We start from the raw sequence: 14,361 nt of genomic DNA, 5'->3' as shown, positions 1-14,361 counted from the left end.
GGGCTGGCCCTGTGGCCGAGTGGTTAAGTTCAAGCGCTCCGCTGCAGGCGGCCCAGTGTTTCGTTGGTTCGAATCCTGGGCGCAGACATGGTACTGCTCATCAAACCACGCTGAGGCAGCGTCCCACATGCCACAACTAGAAGGACCCACAACAAAGAATATACAACTATGTGCCAGGGGGCTTTGGGGAGAAAAAGGAAAGAAATAAAATCTTTAAAAAAAAATGGTTGTGTTTCTATACACTAACAATGAAGTAGCAGAAAGAGAAATTAGGAATAAACAAGGGGTAATGTTTAAGATGTGGCTATGCTCAAGGCTCTTGCTTTTACATAAAAATTTCTTGCAAATTATGGAGATACAAAGTAGAATGGTGATTTCCTGGGATTAAGGAAAGAGGAGACGAGGGAATTACTGTTTCATAGGTTCAGAGTTTCAATTTGGGAAGAAAAAAAGTCCTGGAGATGGATAGTAGTGATGGTTGCACAATAATGTAAATATATTTAATGTCACTGAACTGTACTCTTAAAAGTGGTTAATAGCTAAATTTTACGTTATGTATATTTCACCACCATTTTAAAATTAATTTTTAAAAAGAATCTCTCGTAATACAAAAAAAACTTAAGCTCTCATGGTAGAAGATGCTATTTGGAGAAAGTGGGCAGCGATCCCCTCTGCACATGCATGGCATTGTTAGAGCTACATTTTCCTCTGGGTTCTAGGTCAAGCAGAAGAGGCATCATGTCTGGTTGATGTCACAGACCCAGAAGTGGCTCCATCCCAGTAACTCTCCCCTGTTAACATGACATAGAAGAAGCAGCAGTTGTGGGAAGAATGAGCCAGAAGTGCTCTCTGAAGAGAGGGCTGGGCTGCAAAAGAGACAAGATCCAGGATAGAAGGCAAGGCGGAAAGGAGGAAATCTTGCCCATTCTTCTATGATACTTTATCTTACTCGGAGTTCACTGAGCTTCTTGGGTGTGTACATTAATAGTCTTTGTTTGCTTGGGCATTTTGTCACCAAAATTGAGAAATTTTCAACCATTATTTATTCAAATATTTTTCTGCTCCTTTCTCTCTCTCTCCTCTCCATCCAGGACTCCCATTACACATATAGTGTATGCAGTTCCCCACACAGCTCTGACACTCTGTTCATTTCCCTACTTCATTTTCTTTTTCTATTCACTGAAAAGTTCTAAAGCAATTGCAAGCTTATTAACAATAACCTTACAAGAGTGGCCAGGCCTCTCTCCAGTCACAATGGCTAAGCCCAGGCACAGGTGCCTTCTGCCCTTGGTCAGAGCAGCAGAGTCATGATCAGCTAGGTGTGGGTCAGATGAGACAGGGGGCAGAGAGGGGCAGAAGGAGAGCAGAAAGAGGCAACTGCCTGCTGATATGATCTGGATCCATGGGTAACCCTGATAGAACAGGAGAATGAGTCATTGGTTGGGTGGATGTGTAACCATACATAGTGTGCCAATAGCTCAGAGGAAAGTTACTATCAGAATAAAGTGATAACACAGCCAAATGTACAAGAAACAAGCGATGGAAATTGTGAAAACTCTCATGAGTCTATGTGACAAGATGCACTCAAATGATAAAAACCTGCTTTGGCCAAAATTACATTCTATCGTGTTCGATTTTCTATGCTTCCAAAACTTCATACACATTAATAGGTACTTCATGACCCAACTTGTTAACACAAATTTAATTAATAAATCACTACACCATTGCTGAACGTACCGTGGTTTCCAAAATAAGTGTGGGGAGGAGGTGTAAGTCATTAAAGGTAGGAGAACAGTGATAACCCCTGAAAGCAACAGTCACATCTGGGATAGACAATGAAAATGAGAAGATACCTGACATGTTCTACCTTCTGAGTGATGACTGATCCAACAGATGCAAAAGTAGCATAAGCATTATGCCCAGTTTGAGATAAAACTTCAGAAGTCTTCTGATATATATATTAAATTATTTAAGAACAAAGAAAAATAAACTGTCAAGCCTATTGCTTGTATTCTTAGTAGCATCATGCCATGGAACTTTCCCATTCAAGAGCTGACAACCCTCAAGCACCTGTGTGCTGACAACTCTGAGAGCAGCCATGCCAGGTTCTTCACCAGGGACAGGAAGCCTTGGGGGCAGAACTTTTGCCTATATCATGGTCTTCACTGGGGCACCAGGTTACTTGGGCCAGACAGGACAGTAGTGACCACAGAAACTCTGAGTGGCAAAGCTTTTTTTCTCTTCTTTCAGTCTCTATCTGCATGTCCCCAACTCCTTTAATACTGGGGTCTTTTAAACCTTTGAAATATCAAGAAGTTGAGAACAACATTAGCTTTATCAGGACAACCTGGGACCACACAGGGAACTCAAGTGAATTTCTCTGTCAAACCCCTCCTCTCAAACTCTCCTGTTCTGTCATTACCTTCAGTTCCTAGTACTCTCTTCAATGCCCCATCTGCACTTCATCCCCAATCTCTGCTCCTCACTCTCATCCCCAACAGTTTGCAGTTGCCTGAAACTACCAAGCAGTTGATGGATGACTAGGCTCTTGGCTGGTGTGTTTTACAAGAGACCAGAGCTTGGTACTTTGGCATTTAGACCAAAAATAAAACAAAAATAAAAACAAAAAGAACCTCTTGGGCTGTCAAAAAATGGAAGCTCAACAAGGAGTAGGATTGCATAGATGCATGCTATTTTAGGAAGTAGACAGTGACCTAGTCACAAATTCAAGGCCTGGTGGGGTAACATTCATGTTTTTGGAGGATCTCACTTAAGGAAAGGAACATCATTGCTGGCTAATGCCAAAGGCTCCCAAAGCTCCATCTGCATTCAAAGTGTCCAGTACTTTCTCCTGGTGAATGTGGTCATGCTATCAATGGCCTAAGAAAGTGGTTCTTGCAAAACCCTCACCACACAACTCCTTTTCTGTCAGGGAAAGAGAGATATGATGAAAGCTCTAATCTTGAGAATCAATAGAACTGGGAGGAAATTGGTGGTCACTGAACCAGCCCCTTCTTCCTTCACCTCTAGGATTGAAAAGCCTGGAAAGAGAAGGCACACACCACTTCAGACATGGTCAGCCTTTCGGAGAAGATGCTGCTGCTTCTGTTCTTCTTGGCCAATCTCCTACCCTCCAGGCCTGAAGGAGGTAAGTGCCCCTGGAGATCCTCAGAATCCTGGCTTATTCCAACACTGACACTTCCACAGTGTCCCAGTGAGGCTGGCATTATGATCCTGCCTTGCCTCAGTCCTTCCCCAGAAATTTGCTGATCCCCATATCTGTCACTGGGCATGCAATGCAGAGAAATTACAGCAAAGAAAACTACTCCCAAGGACATCTGGAGTGTCGTCTCCCTTCCAAGGGTCACGTCCTTGCTGCATAGAAAATGATTTAGTATTAGGATAGTACATGATTCTGGTGGAAGGGAAAGCTGAAATAAGCCCCATTCTCCAAAGCTACATGTGATTATCTACCCAAGGAGCTATTGTCAGGATCAAGAATAGACAAGCCAGCTACTACTCAGTTCCCTAGGTGTCACTTTCACCTTGTCCCCCTTCTAATTAGCCACTCAACTCTACCAGGACAGATATCCAAAACCTAGAGGAGCCATCAGAGTGCCTCACCACTCCTCCCACCACCCTAGTGGAGACTAGCTCCCAGCCAGGCCCCTCCAGCCCATTTCCCCATCTCACTCTGATGTCTCATCCTTTGTATTCTGCCCTCTGTGAGCCTAAGAAAGATAAATGGTGCTGGACTTCAGGATGCATTAAACTGCTCCTCTCCAGCTGCTGACCAAAGCAGACTTGAGGACTGTTCATTCATACAGCCAACAAGTGTCTCTGAGGTATGTACTATGTGCCTGACCCAGGATGGGGGAGAAAGAAGCCAGAGTATTCTGCTCCATGAGCTCAAAATATTCAAGTGAGACTAGACCCATTCTGGAAGTAAGCAGGATACATGGGTCTGAGAAGCTCAGGAAGAAAGAAGCAATCAAGTAGGTCAGAGAAAGTAATTTCCAGGTCTTCTAGGACAGTCCCCTTAATAGGTATATGAACTGTGTTTGCTCCAGAACAAGGGCTGAGTGCCTCCTCTCTACAGGAGGAAACTGAGAACTAAGCCAGGAAACAAGTCATGCTGCAAGCCCGCCAGCTGTCCTCTGAAGCCTGCAGCCACCTCTCATTGTGTTGGGTCCCTGAGGACACTACAACCACCCCAGCCTCTGAACATCCCATGGGTTTAGGCCACCAGGCAGTGCCAGTCCTCTGTTGTCCATGAACACAGAGATCCATGGCAATTTTCCCTTTCAGGGAAGATCATATGGGGCAGAGAGCCCAGACCACACTCCCGGCCCTACATGGCATCTGTACTTTCCTACAAAGGCAAAGAAGTCTGCATTAGATGTGGTGGGTTCCTGGTGCGAGACAACTTTGTGCTTACAGCAGCTCACTGCAATGGAAGGTGAGGAGAACAAATGAGTCTTTGTCTTCCTGGGACCCCTGGTATGGTCCCTTGGCCTGTAACTCAGGAAGGTCCCTGAGGACACAGAGCCAATGACTAATCAGAGGAGCAATCTGATCTGCTCAGACCAGGACACAGTGAGTGTGGGATTCAGGGGTGGAGTGTGTGGACCGAGGCCTGGGTGACAGACATGCTGCTGAAGAACAAGGCTGGGTCACTGCTGCACAGCAAAGAAAGTCAACACTCCACTTTTCCCTTCCTCCCTATCTGACTCAGCTGCAGGTGTGCCTTAGGCTGGAACTTCAACCTGCCTTTCAGAGACTGACCTGGAGCTCCTGTGGCTGACCCAATCTACCTTTTCTTTACAGAAAAATAAGTGTCATCCTCGGGGCTCACAATATCAGACAAGTGGAAAAGAGCCAGCAGGTCATTCCTGTGCTCAAAACCTTCCCTCACAAGGGTTATAATGATTATTCAAAGGTCAACGACATCATGCTACTGAAGGTACCATCTTGCTGACTTTCAGGTGCACTCACACAGGTCATGAGGGAGCAGACAGCTCATTCAGGGTCTCAGTCCCATCCTCTCCTCCAACCTGTCTGCTCTACTGGGTCAGTGCAATAGAAGGGGACTGGGGAGACTCCAGGCAGGGGGTACAGGCAACTTCACCCCTGAGTCTGAGCCCACTGGGAGGGCGGGACCTGAACTGCCATCTCTCACCTTTCTCACCAGCTGCAAAACAAGGCTCAACTCAACTGGGCTGTGAAGACCATCGCCCTGCCGCACAGCTGGGACTGGGTGAAGCCGGGGATGGTGTGCAGTGTGGCAGGCTGGGGACAACTGGCAAATGGTGAAAAGGCAAACACACTCCAGGAGGTGGATCTAGAAGTGCAGAATGAGCAGAAGTGCAAGGACCTCTTCAAAAACTACCACAACTCCATTCAGCTGTGTGTGGGGAACCCTAAGTACAAGAAGGCCACCTCAAGTGTAAGGAGACAAGGATCTTCCCAGCCTTGCCCCAGGGACACAGTGATGCTGGGGTGACACAGCCATGCCTTCTCCCACCCAAAACCAATAGCTGGCCTGGGTCAAATCATGGGTGGAGGCATGCTGTTCCCAGCATTTGGAGCCCTGGCGTCTCTCTCCAGCCAATCTCTTGGACTTTGTCAATGGGACAAGAGGAGGGCCTGGGACTGGGTTGAGCTGGAGAGAAGACACAGCAAGGACACAGGTTCATGGTGCAGGTAGATCACAGAGGATCTACCAACCCCCCTGACACTCAGAGCCAAGGTGAATGCTGACCACTCAGCCACTATCCCTCTGAACAACTGGGCCCTAGGAGAGCAGTAGTGCACCAGGGAGAAAACGATGCTGAGAAGGATGGGACCAGAGGTGTTTGACTGAGACTTCTTTCTTCTCTGTCCACAGGGGGACTCCGGGGGCCCCTTCGTTTGTAACAATGTGGCCCAGGGCATTGTCTCCTATGCACACCCCAGTGGGGAGCCCCCACGTGTCTTCACCAGGATCTCAAGCTTTCTGCCCTGGATAAAAAGCACAATACTTCATGCAGCAGCGACCAGACTCAGGTCACCCAGGATTGATCCATACAACTTCTCTGGGGCAGAGGCCAGAACTGCCTGGGAAGAGCCAGGTGGAGGGGAGATGGCCAGGGACTAAATAAACTTCCATCTCTAGAGTGGAAATCATTGATTCCTCCTTTATTCTCCAAAATGTCCTATAGCCTGGAGTTTACTGAGTAAATTTTGCTTCTATTTTTCAACAATCTCAAATCTTCTATCTAAGAATGGACTCAAAAGGTAAATTCATTTTTAAAACATCCACCTTAGCATAGGCTAGACTGGAAAGAAAAAGTGGTCTGCTGAATGTTTGCCATTGATGACTGTGCTTTGACTATGGGAAAATGTGTGTTGGGTAGAAAAGTAATACATGGTCATCATAGAAAGATAGTTAAATGCAGAACATATCAATAAGAACATTAAAATTACTGAGACTCCCACCACCCAGAAACTATCATCATTAATGCTTAAGCATGTCACCTTCTCCTCTTTTTCTATGTCTTCATAAGATGTTGTTGCTTAACAGAATTGGGACTGGGCTGTTTAAAGCTCATAATGCCTTCCTTTCCATTACTCTTTCATCTATCGTCACACTGGTGAGAGCATTGGGATAATCTGTTTGCAAATGCCCTTAATTGTTAGGCCCAGGGACATCAATGCTGTGGTTCACTGGTCACTGGACAGAGAATACTTGGTGGGTAGTAATTATTAGGATGATCAGGATCCATTTCTCTATCACCTGGCAACAGTGGCCCACATTCCTGCCAATAAACAGGCACTATGATTTGGGTGGAATGGTCCCCACCTCAGGTCCAGGCATGCTAAATGATCCAAGTATAAATCAGTCAGACCACTCAATTCAAATGAATCCAATAATAGTTTATTTTGGTCCAACAAATACCAAGTGAGGACTTGGTCAAAATGGTGGGATAAGAGGAGCCAGCCCCGTGGAGCAGCAGTTAAATTCAGATGTTCTGCTCTGGCGGCCCGGGGTTCACCTGTTTGGATCCCAGGTGCAAACCTACATACCACTTATCAAGCCATGCTGTAGAGGAAGATGGGCATGGATGTTAGCTCAGGGCCAGTCTTCCTCAACGAAAAGAGGAGCATTAGCAGCAGATCCTAGCTCAGGGCTAATCTCCCTAAAAAAAAAATGGTAGGATAAGAGAAGCTCTCTTTATCACAGAATATTTACATTTAAGATGTTTCCCAATATTTCAAAAATACAAGGGTGGGCTGATGGTCAGATAGGAAGTGGGGTTACCATTTAGGGTGTCTGGGTGTGTCCAGCTCTGCATGCTCCTAAGGCAGGTCCAGCCTTATCTCACACCAACAAGCAGACCCCCACCACAGCCCTTACCAGCCTGTATTCTAACCACAGATTCTCAGTCTACTCCAGCCAACTGCCATCTTCTCAAGGACAGGAGCCATCTTTCTCATTGGACCTAACTTGCTAAATAAATGTTCATGACTTCATCAGGATGTAAAAAGGGCCAAGAGCTGAGAAATGGAGACATTGTAGATTCAGTCACCGAGGGGCTTCTGAGGTCCAGCTCCTCTGCTGGCTGCAGCAGAGGCTTGGCTTTCCTGTTCTTTCTTCTTGCTTTCACCTGTGACTCAGCACTGGGAGTGCAAGTGTGGTGACAGTGCTACTGTCACCTATCCCAAGCCAGAGAACTTTGACAAACTATCTTGCAGACGACACAAGAAAACCAGGAGCACAGGTCTCAGAGGTCTGTGAGGCCCTGAGCCACACCCCTGCCTTCTCCTCGGGGGCCGTGTCTGAAAGGAAGAAACACTATCAGCTCTGACCTAGGCAGACCTCCAGGGAAGATGCAGCGACTCCTGCTCTAGTTGGCCTTTCTTCTGCCCCCCGAGCCTGGGACAGGTGAGTGACCATCCCCATTCCAGAGTCACCAGCCCATCTCACAAAACCCTCTGGACTCCTGACCCTTCTGCCTAGCACAGAGAGGGATATTCCTCAATTTGAGCCCAAGAACTTTCTAGACCCCAGCTCCCATCCCAAATCTACACTAAGAAGTCCAATGCTGCATAGACACTCAACAAGGATGGCAGGAATGAATGGTGTTCACTAAAAGATTTAGTCTGTGAGCCTCTCTCTTATCACCTGGGATGTGGCTGTTCACAGGAAGGCATTTGGCAGAGGATATGAAGCTACAAAGACAAGTAATTAAAATCCCTCAGGAAAGGACAGATCAGATAAACCGACTGCAGTAGTGGGACCTGTCCATGTCCAGCTTAAGAATCAGTTTCACTTCTCAGAACCCTCACCACCTCACCCCTGCCCAGGAGAGGACCCCAGGGATCTCAGAAGGGGCTGGATGACTACATGCAGGGCTCCCCTGTTGCCGTGGCTCTGCCAGAGGCCCAGAGACCCCGTTTTCAGCCCCATCTCCCCCTGCCTTCCCAGGCCTTCTGCTGCTCCCCACAGTGACCTCCCCACATGACAATGGCCTTCAATCCCACTATCACGATCCCCAACAAACCTCAGCCTAAAGTTAAGTGAAGGCCAGTCATTCATGCAGCCCGAAAATGTTTCCTGAGATCCTAGGAGGGGTTAGACCCTCGGACATGAGGATTTTAGAAAATCCCGCACCATAAACTCATGGACAGATTATTAGATACAGGCACCAGCTGGGACATTAGCAGAGGCTCAGAGGGGTGGGGAGATTCACTGAGAGAGAAGGCGTCAGGGGAGCCCTGTCCACAGTCCCCTGAGGCTCCACCATCCTAAAGATAGCTCTTATCTCCTCCATGCAAGGTCTGAAGTAGGACAGGGACAACGAGCACTGTCCCCCCTTGTCTCACAGGGCATTCGGAGGCCTCACATTCAGAAAAGGTTATTCTGCTGCAAGGAGAACCTGGGAGGACTGTCCCCCGGTGTCAGCAGGGCACTGTAGGCCCCATCTTCCAAAGCCTTCCCTCCTGACCACAGCCACTCCCAGAAAGCCCATCTTCCAGTCTTTTCTTTCAGGAATCATCATTGGAGGACATGAGGCCAGGCCCCTATCACACCCCTACATGGCATTGATAAGGTTTCTTGTTGAGGAGATGCTGAACAGGTGTAGCAGTGTCCTCGTGGGAAAGGATATTGTTCTCACAGCTGCTCACTGCTGGGGAAGGTGAGGGGGCCACAGACAACAGATACCTCCTGAAACCCCTACAGGGTCCTCTGCCCAGGGCCTGCAGCCCAGGGGAGCTACCCCAGCTCCTGGTAACCTAAGGACACTAGAGGTCATGAGAGGAGCCAACTGAGAGCATGACTGGGTGATGGAAAGTGAGAAATAGGACAGGTAAGTTTTGGGGTCAGAGGGTCAGAGGTGAGAACAAGTGGCCCAGTTGAGCAGAGAGACCACACTGGCCAAATAAAGCAGCTGTGGAGAATGAAAGTATGCATTAGGGTCAAAATGCAAACTCAGAGTACTTTCACAATATTGCCTGAGGGCAAGAGAAAGCTTCCAGAAGCCCTCCTCTCAGTGTCATTGAGAAGTACAGGGCATAGAGTCACTCAGCGCCCAGCCCTCCTGTCACTTCGATTTCCCCTAGCTGCAGCCCTGCCCTGCCCCGGCTGTCACCCACACTTCAGGGCTCCAGGGCTGGATCTCCTGTGACTCCCCGCACTCTACATCCCCACTCCACTTTCTGTGCAGCTCACTCAATGTGACCCTAGAGGTCCACAACATTAAGGAGCAGGAGAGGACCCAGCAGGACATCCCGGTAAGAAGCCATCCCCCACCCACACTATAATCCTAAGAAGATCTCCAACAACATCATGTTACTAAAGGTAAGGGAACCTCCCTACTGCTCTTGCTCTCCTGGGTCCAGATTGCTTCCCCTCCCACTGCTACCTGTCCCTCCCCTCCTTCCCATCCCGGCCACCTGACTAGTCCCAGTGGCTCATGGGAGAGGGAAGTCAGTGCGGCTTCATCGTGGATCCAGGCCTAGGAGGCCGCGGCTGAGCTGGACTTTCTTGCCTCTTCCCATCAGCTGGAGAGAAAGGCCAAGCAGACTGCAGCTGTGAGGCCCCTCAGCATTCCCAGGGGCCAGGCCCAGGTAAGGCCCAGACAGGTGTGTAGTGTGTCCAGCTGGGGGAAAGTCTTAATAGCACTTTAGCAATCACTCTGCAGGAGGTGGAGCTGACGATTCAGAAGGATCAGGAGTGTGAATCCCTCTTCCACAGCTATTACAGCGGGGCTGCCCAGATTTGTGTAGGGGATCTGAAGAAGATGAAGAACAGCTTCAAGGTAAGGTCTCCAGCATGCACCTAGACAGGCCCTGGGAGAGAGGAAACAGGGAGCTCTGGGGGATGGGAGTGGCCATATCTTCATGCCTCAGCCTGAGAGCTTGGGAAGCCTGGCTCCCCGAATCCAGTCTTTAGTTTTTACCCCTAGCAGATCAGGGCTGCAGGCTAAGGAACAGTCATCCCACAGAAGAGTTCTCAACAGAATTTCCCTGAGGATTGGAGAGAATTTCCCTGAGGACTGGCCTCGGTGGAGCTGCAAAGAATAGTCAGAGCCAGGCTGGAGCCCTGGGAAAAAGGAGGTGACAAAGACTGCTCTGGCCCTGCTCTCCCAGGCAACCCGTAATAGAGACCACCGAGCCCTGGGGTCGTGGGAAGGGCAGGACCCCGAGGAGGCCAGCTCTGTCCTTCCTCTCTGCCCTCAGGGGGACTCCAGGAGCCCCTTCGTCTGTGAAAACATGGCTCAGGGTATTTCCTCCTATGGACAAAACAGCGGGACCCCTCCTGCAGTCTTCATGAAGGTCTCACACTTCCTGTCCTGGATCAAGAGAACAATGAAGCACTTCCTCCTTTCTCCTCCAGCCCTCCTTCCCCCTAAACCCCATGCTGTATAGTTTCTCACTCATACCCTTTGGTGCTTGGCCCTCTGCAAGGGCTGAATCTGAAGGCTGCCCATTATAAAAGGACAAACTTCTTCCCCAAAATGTGTTCCTCCCTGGGCCTTAGAAAATTCTTACCTTCTCTAACCCAACCACCATCACCAACCCCCCAAGAATTCGGCAGAGAGAGGCTTAGGTTAGTGGAAGGGGACTAACTTCAGAGACCTAGAAGGCCAGGAGCCAGGGCTTGGGCACTGAGTTTCTCATATCCAGGGCCTCTCTCTCCAGTGAGGCAGCTTCTCCCACAGCCAGGACCATCTGCAGCTTCAGAGGCTCAGATGATCCCATGATGGTCCCCAGCCTCACTCTGGTCCCATTGCCTGCCCTGCCCTGGGTCCAGCACTGAGCTCAGTCAACCTTCCTCCCTGGCTGACTATCCCACTTTCACCCTTGTTTTCCTTCTGCCTGCCCTGGCCACCAGCTTCTTTCCCTTCCAGCCCACCCTGTTTTGAGCCAGCTTCTCTCTCACCTCCCTAACAGAGTTCCAAAAGCCCCATGTGAATTCCCCTCCTATGGCTTGTCCCTGTCATGCCTGAGCTGCCAGCCCACCTGATGCCTATCAGAGGAGCCAGTCCCCACTTCCCACCTGAGCAGAGACAGTTCGGGTCCTCCAGCCAGCCCAGCATCCCCCGGGGCCTCAGCCATTATGTCCTGTGGAGTCACTCTGCAGCCTCAGTCCTGACGCCCCCTGCTGGCAACCTGGATTGTGGCAGCTTTGTGAGCCTGAGAGCTCCAGGGCTGCTGGGCTGGAAAGTACCACCTGGCCATCCATCAATACATCAACTGTTGATCTCTCTCTTTGTGCCAGGCACATAACAGGCTCTATTCGTGATACTGGGAAACTTATAGTGAGGGGAAATTTCCTCTAAATTCTCCCGGTTCCTCCCCTTCCCCCAGGCAGGTCAGTTTGGCAGATGGATCTGTATTTGGAATCCACAAGAAATCTTGCCTTGAAAACAATTAATTCTCTGTATTTTATCTATATTGCACATTACAGTTTCACATGAGTGATCTTGTTTGGTTCCAGAGGGCAATGCGAAATTTGAAGAGACTGGGAGACCCAGGGGTCCTGAGGTTCCCAATCTGTGCTCAGTGGATTCCGTGTCTGGAGGTGAGGAAGAAAGGGAAGAGACACCTGGGCAGTCTTATTTTTATTTATTTACATGTAGAAGGCCTGAGCCTCAGTCCACAAACCCACAAAATGCCACATTTCAATTGCAAGACCCTTCATTATGATGAAAATAATAGGAATAATAATAACTTTTTACATATTGAAGCTTATGGGGAAGTCATTCTGGTTTAGCCGTGATTCAGCCTAAAACTTGTTTTTCCCAGAGCAGCCTAACTTATGATCCACCAAACACACACTGTACATCTGCTTCAAACATTTCCCCAAAGCAGAGAATGCACTCTTTAAAGACAGGGATGAATGTCTCCCTTTCTCTGACGCCAACACCAGCACTTCTTTCAAGATAAGCTCTTTTTCCCAGAGGACGAAGGTCAAGTTGACCTGCTACGTATGTGTTAAACTGCAGCACAACATATCCTTGTGACTAGGAAAAAAATTGTATTCCTGTCACACTTCCTGTATGTTCTTAGTTGTGAAATGGACTATAGCCATGAGGTGACCATGCTTCTCAGGAGATGGGTTATGGATTATTTGCATCAACAATTATGACCCATAAGGCCTTATTTTAGGATGGTGTATCCTTCAAATAGCACCACCAGTGAATTGGATGTGACAGAACACAACCAATTCATGACAGGTGGACAAACGCTGAATCAACTGGGACCAACATCTAAAAGAAAAGGAACTTCATTGGAAAGAATAACAAATAAATCACATGGAAATGAAAAGCAAAATCCAACACTTTGAAAACTAGGATGAAAGGCAAACAAAAGCTTATTTTTCATTCATGACTGTCCCCATGTCCATCTGCCAAGCCTCACCTGGGGCTCACAGCACCGGCAGAAGCACAGGGGAGGGAAGAGCTGAATGCATGTGCAGAGATGAGCAAGTGAATAGTAGAAGGTGCACGAGCCAGGGTACCACTTCAGGCCACAGCAGTAGAAATAGACACTCTTAGGAGAAGCCGTCACACTACAGAATTAGAGACCCCAGAAAGTCAGCCATGAGGAGCCCCACGGAGCCCCAGGGTGTAAGCCAGAGCCAGGGACAGAGTAGCCAGAGATATCTGCCACCAGGGACATGGGCATGTGGCTTTGAACGACAGTGCCTGGTGGGTCAGTTCCCCCTCACATCTGACAGGAGCATTTGACGTAGAATGACACACGTTAGGAAGGAAAACGATTACCTAATAATGCCTGTAGCATCAGGAAGACTGGGGTGCTCTTGATGGTATCTGTTTCCTTAAAATGGTTTCAAAGTCAGTTTACATCTATTTCTCTCTCTTCATCTAGTGATTTTTCTTCTGGGACTGATTCCTATGTGAGGTCTAAAGTATGTGTGTGTGTATGTATGTGCGCATGTGTGGGTTATTCATGAAGATGTTCATCACACTATTATTTAATAATGGACTCCATATTGGAATCAGTATTAATGTCCAAAATAGGAAAATGGTAAAATATGGCGCATGTGCATTATGGATTCTTGAGCTCTTAACATCTGCATTATCCATGGATCTAGGAAACTAGGGTGAGAACATTAATAGGCATGTTATTAAAAAAACTAATAAACATTTGGAAAAAAACTAAAATCTCACTAATTAATCAATGCTAATGGAAATATTAATAATTTTATTTTTATATAATCAGGAAATATTTACAAAACTAATGATGCTTACATTCAGTATGGTCACTGAGAAAATGGCATTTTCACACCTTGTACATAAAGGCTTTAAATGAAAAAAAGGAGTCTTTCACCTAGCCATCAACCACACTGAGAAAAGTGGACAAGGTTATTCCTTATAGATTTGGTGAAGTGAAAGTGAAATCTTCCGAACCATCATTGTTCAGCACCAACTTGGGAATTCATTTTTGAAAAGTTTTATACCATTGAACACCATGGAGAGTTTAAAGTTTTGAGATTGAATTACATTTTGTCACATGGAATAAGGTTCACCACATATGTTTAAGTCAAAAGTAGTTACATGTCAGTATGTACTATAATCGTATCTTTGCTCATACGGGTATGTGCCTTTTAGGTTTTATTTCTCCTACATATTCATCTTCGTAATTTTTCTGTATTTTTTAGGTAACTTAAAAGCCTATTTATTAAATATGAATGAGATCATAAAATGATATACAATAATATGTTTTTAATAAAATGAGGGAAATTTTATGTTGAATAATTTAAATTATAGCATTAAAAACTAAATATATTATGATCACAACTATATGAAAATATACATAGAAAAAATCTACATGGAAAAGCATTTGTTAACA

General features: G+C 47.2%; 1 protein-coding gene and 1 pseudogene across 1 annotated transcript; both read left to right on the top strand.

The window, feature by feature from the left end:
• The first annotated feature begins 3,069 nt into the window (after positions 1–3,069).
• LOC100065552 (mast cell protease 8-like) lies at positions 3,070–6,154 on the top strand. Its single transcript, XM_070273601.1, has 5 exons — positions 3,070–3,148; positions 4,309–4,459; positions 4,828–4,963; positions 5,192–5,446; positions 5,888–6,154. The coding sequence occupies exons 1-5, from the start codon at positions 3,073–3,075 to the stop codon at positions 6,134–6,136; spliced, it is 867 nt and encodes a 288-aa protein (XP_070129702.1). The 5' UTR covers positions 3,070–3,072; the 3' UTR covers positions 6,137–6,154.
• Positions 6,155–7,729: 1,575 nt separating this feature from the next.
• Positions 7,730–11,916, top strand: LOC100065529 (granzyme H-like; annotated as a pseudogene).
• The last annotated feature ends 2,445 nt before the right edge of the window (positions 11,917–14,361 follow it).

This window comes from Equus caballus, chromosome 1 (assembly GCF_041296265.1).
Source record: "Equus caballus isolate H_3958 breed thoroughbred chromosome 1, TB-T2T, whole genome shotgun sequence".
NCBI classification, from domain to species: domain Eukaryota; kingdom Metazoa; phylum Chordata; class Mammalia; order Perissodactyla; family Equidae; genus Equus; species Equus caballus.
Note: the sequence above shows the minus strand (reverse complement) of the source record. Positions and strands in the feature narration are given on the sequence as shown.

Coding starts and splice junctions, on each gene's coding strand:
- LOC100065552 (XM_070273601.1), top strand. CDS start 3,073: ATGGTCAGCCTTTCGGAGAAGATGCTGCTGCTTCTGTTCTTCTTGGCC. Junction 3,149..4,308: donor ACCCTCCAGGCCTGAAGGAG/GTAAGTGCCCCT, acceptor TTTCCCTTTCAG/GGAAGATCATATGGGGCAGA. Junction 5,447..5,887: donor ACAAGAAGGCCACCTCAAGT/GTAAGGAGACAA, acceptor CTCTGTCCACAG/GGGGACTCCGGGGGCCCCTT.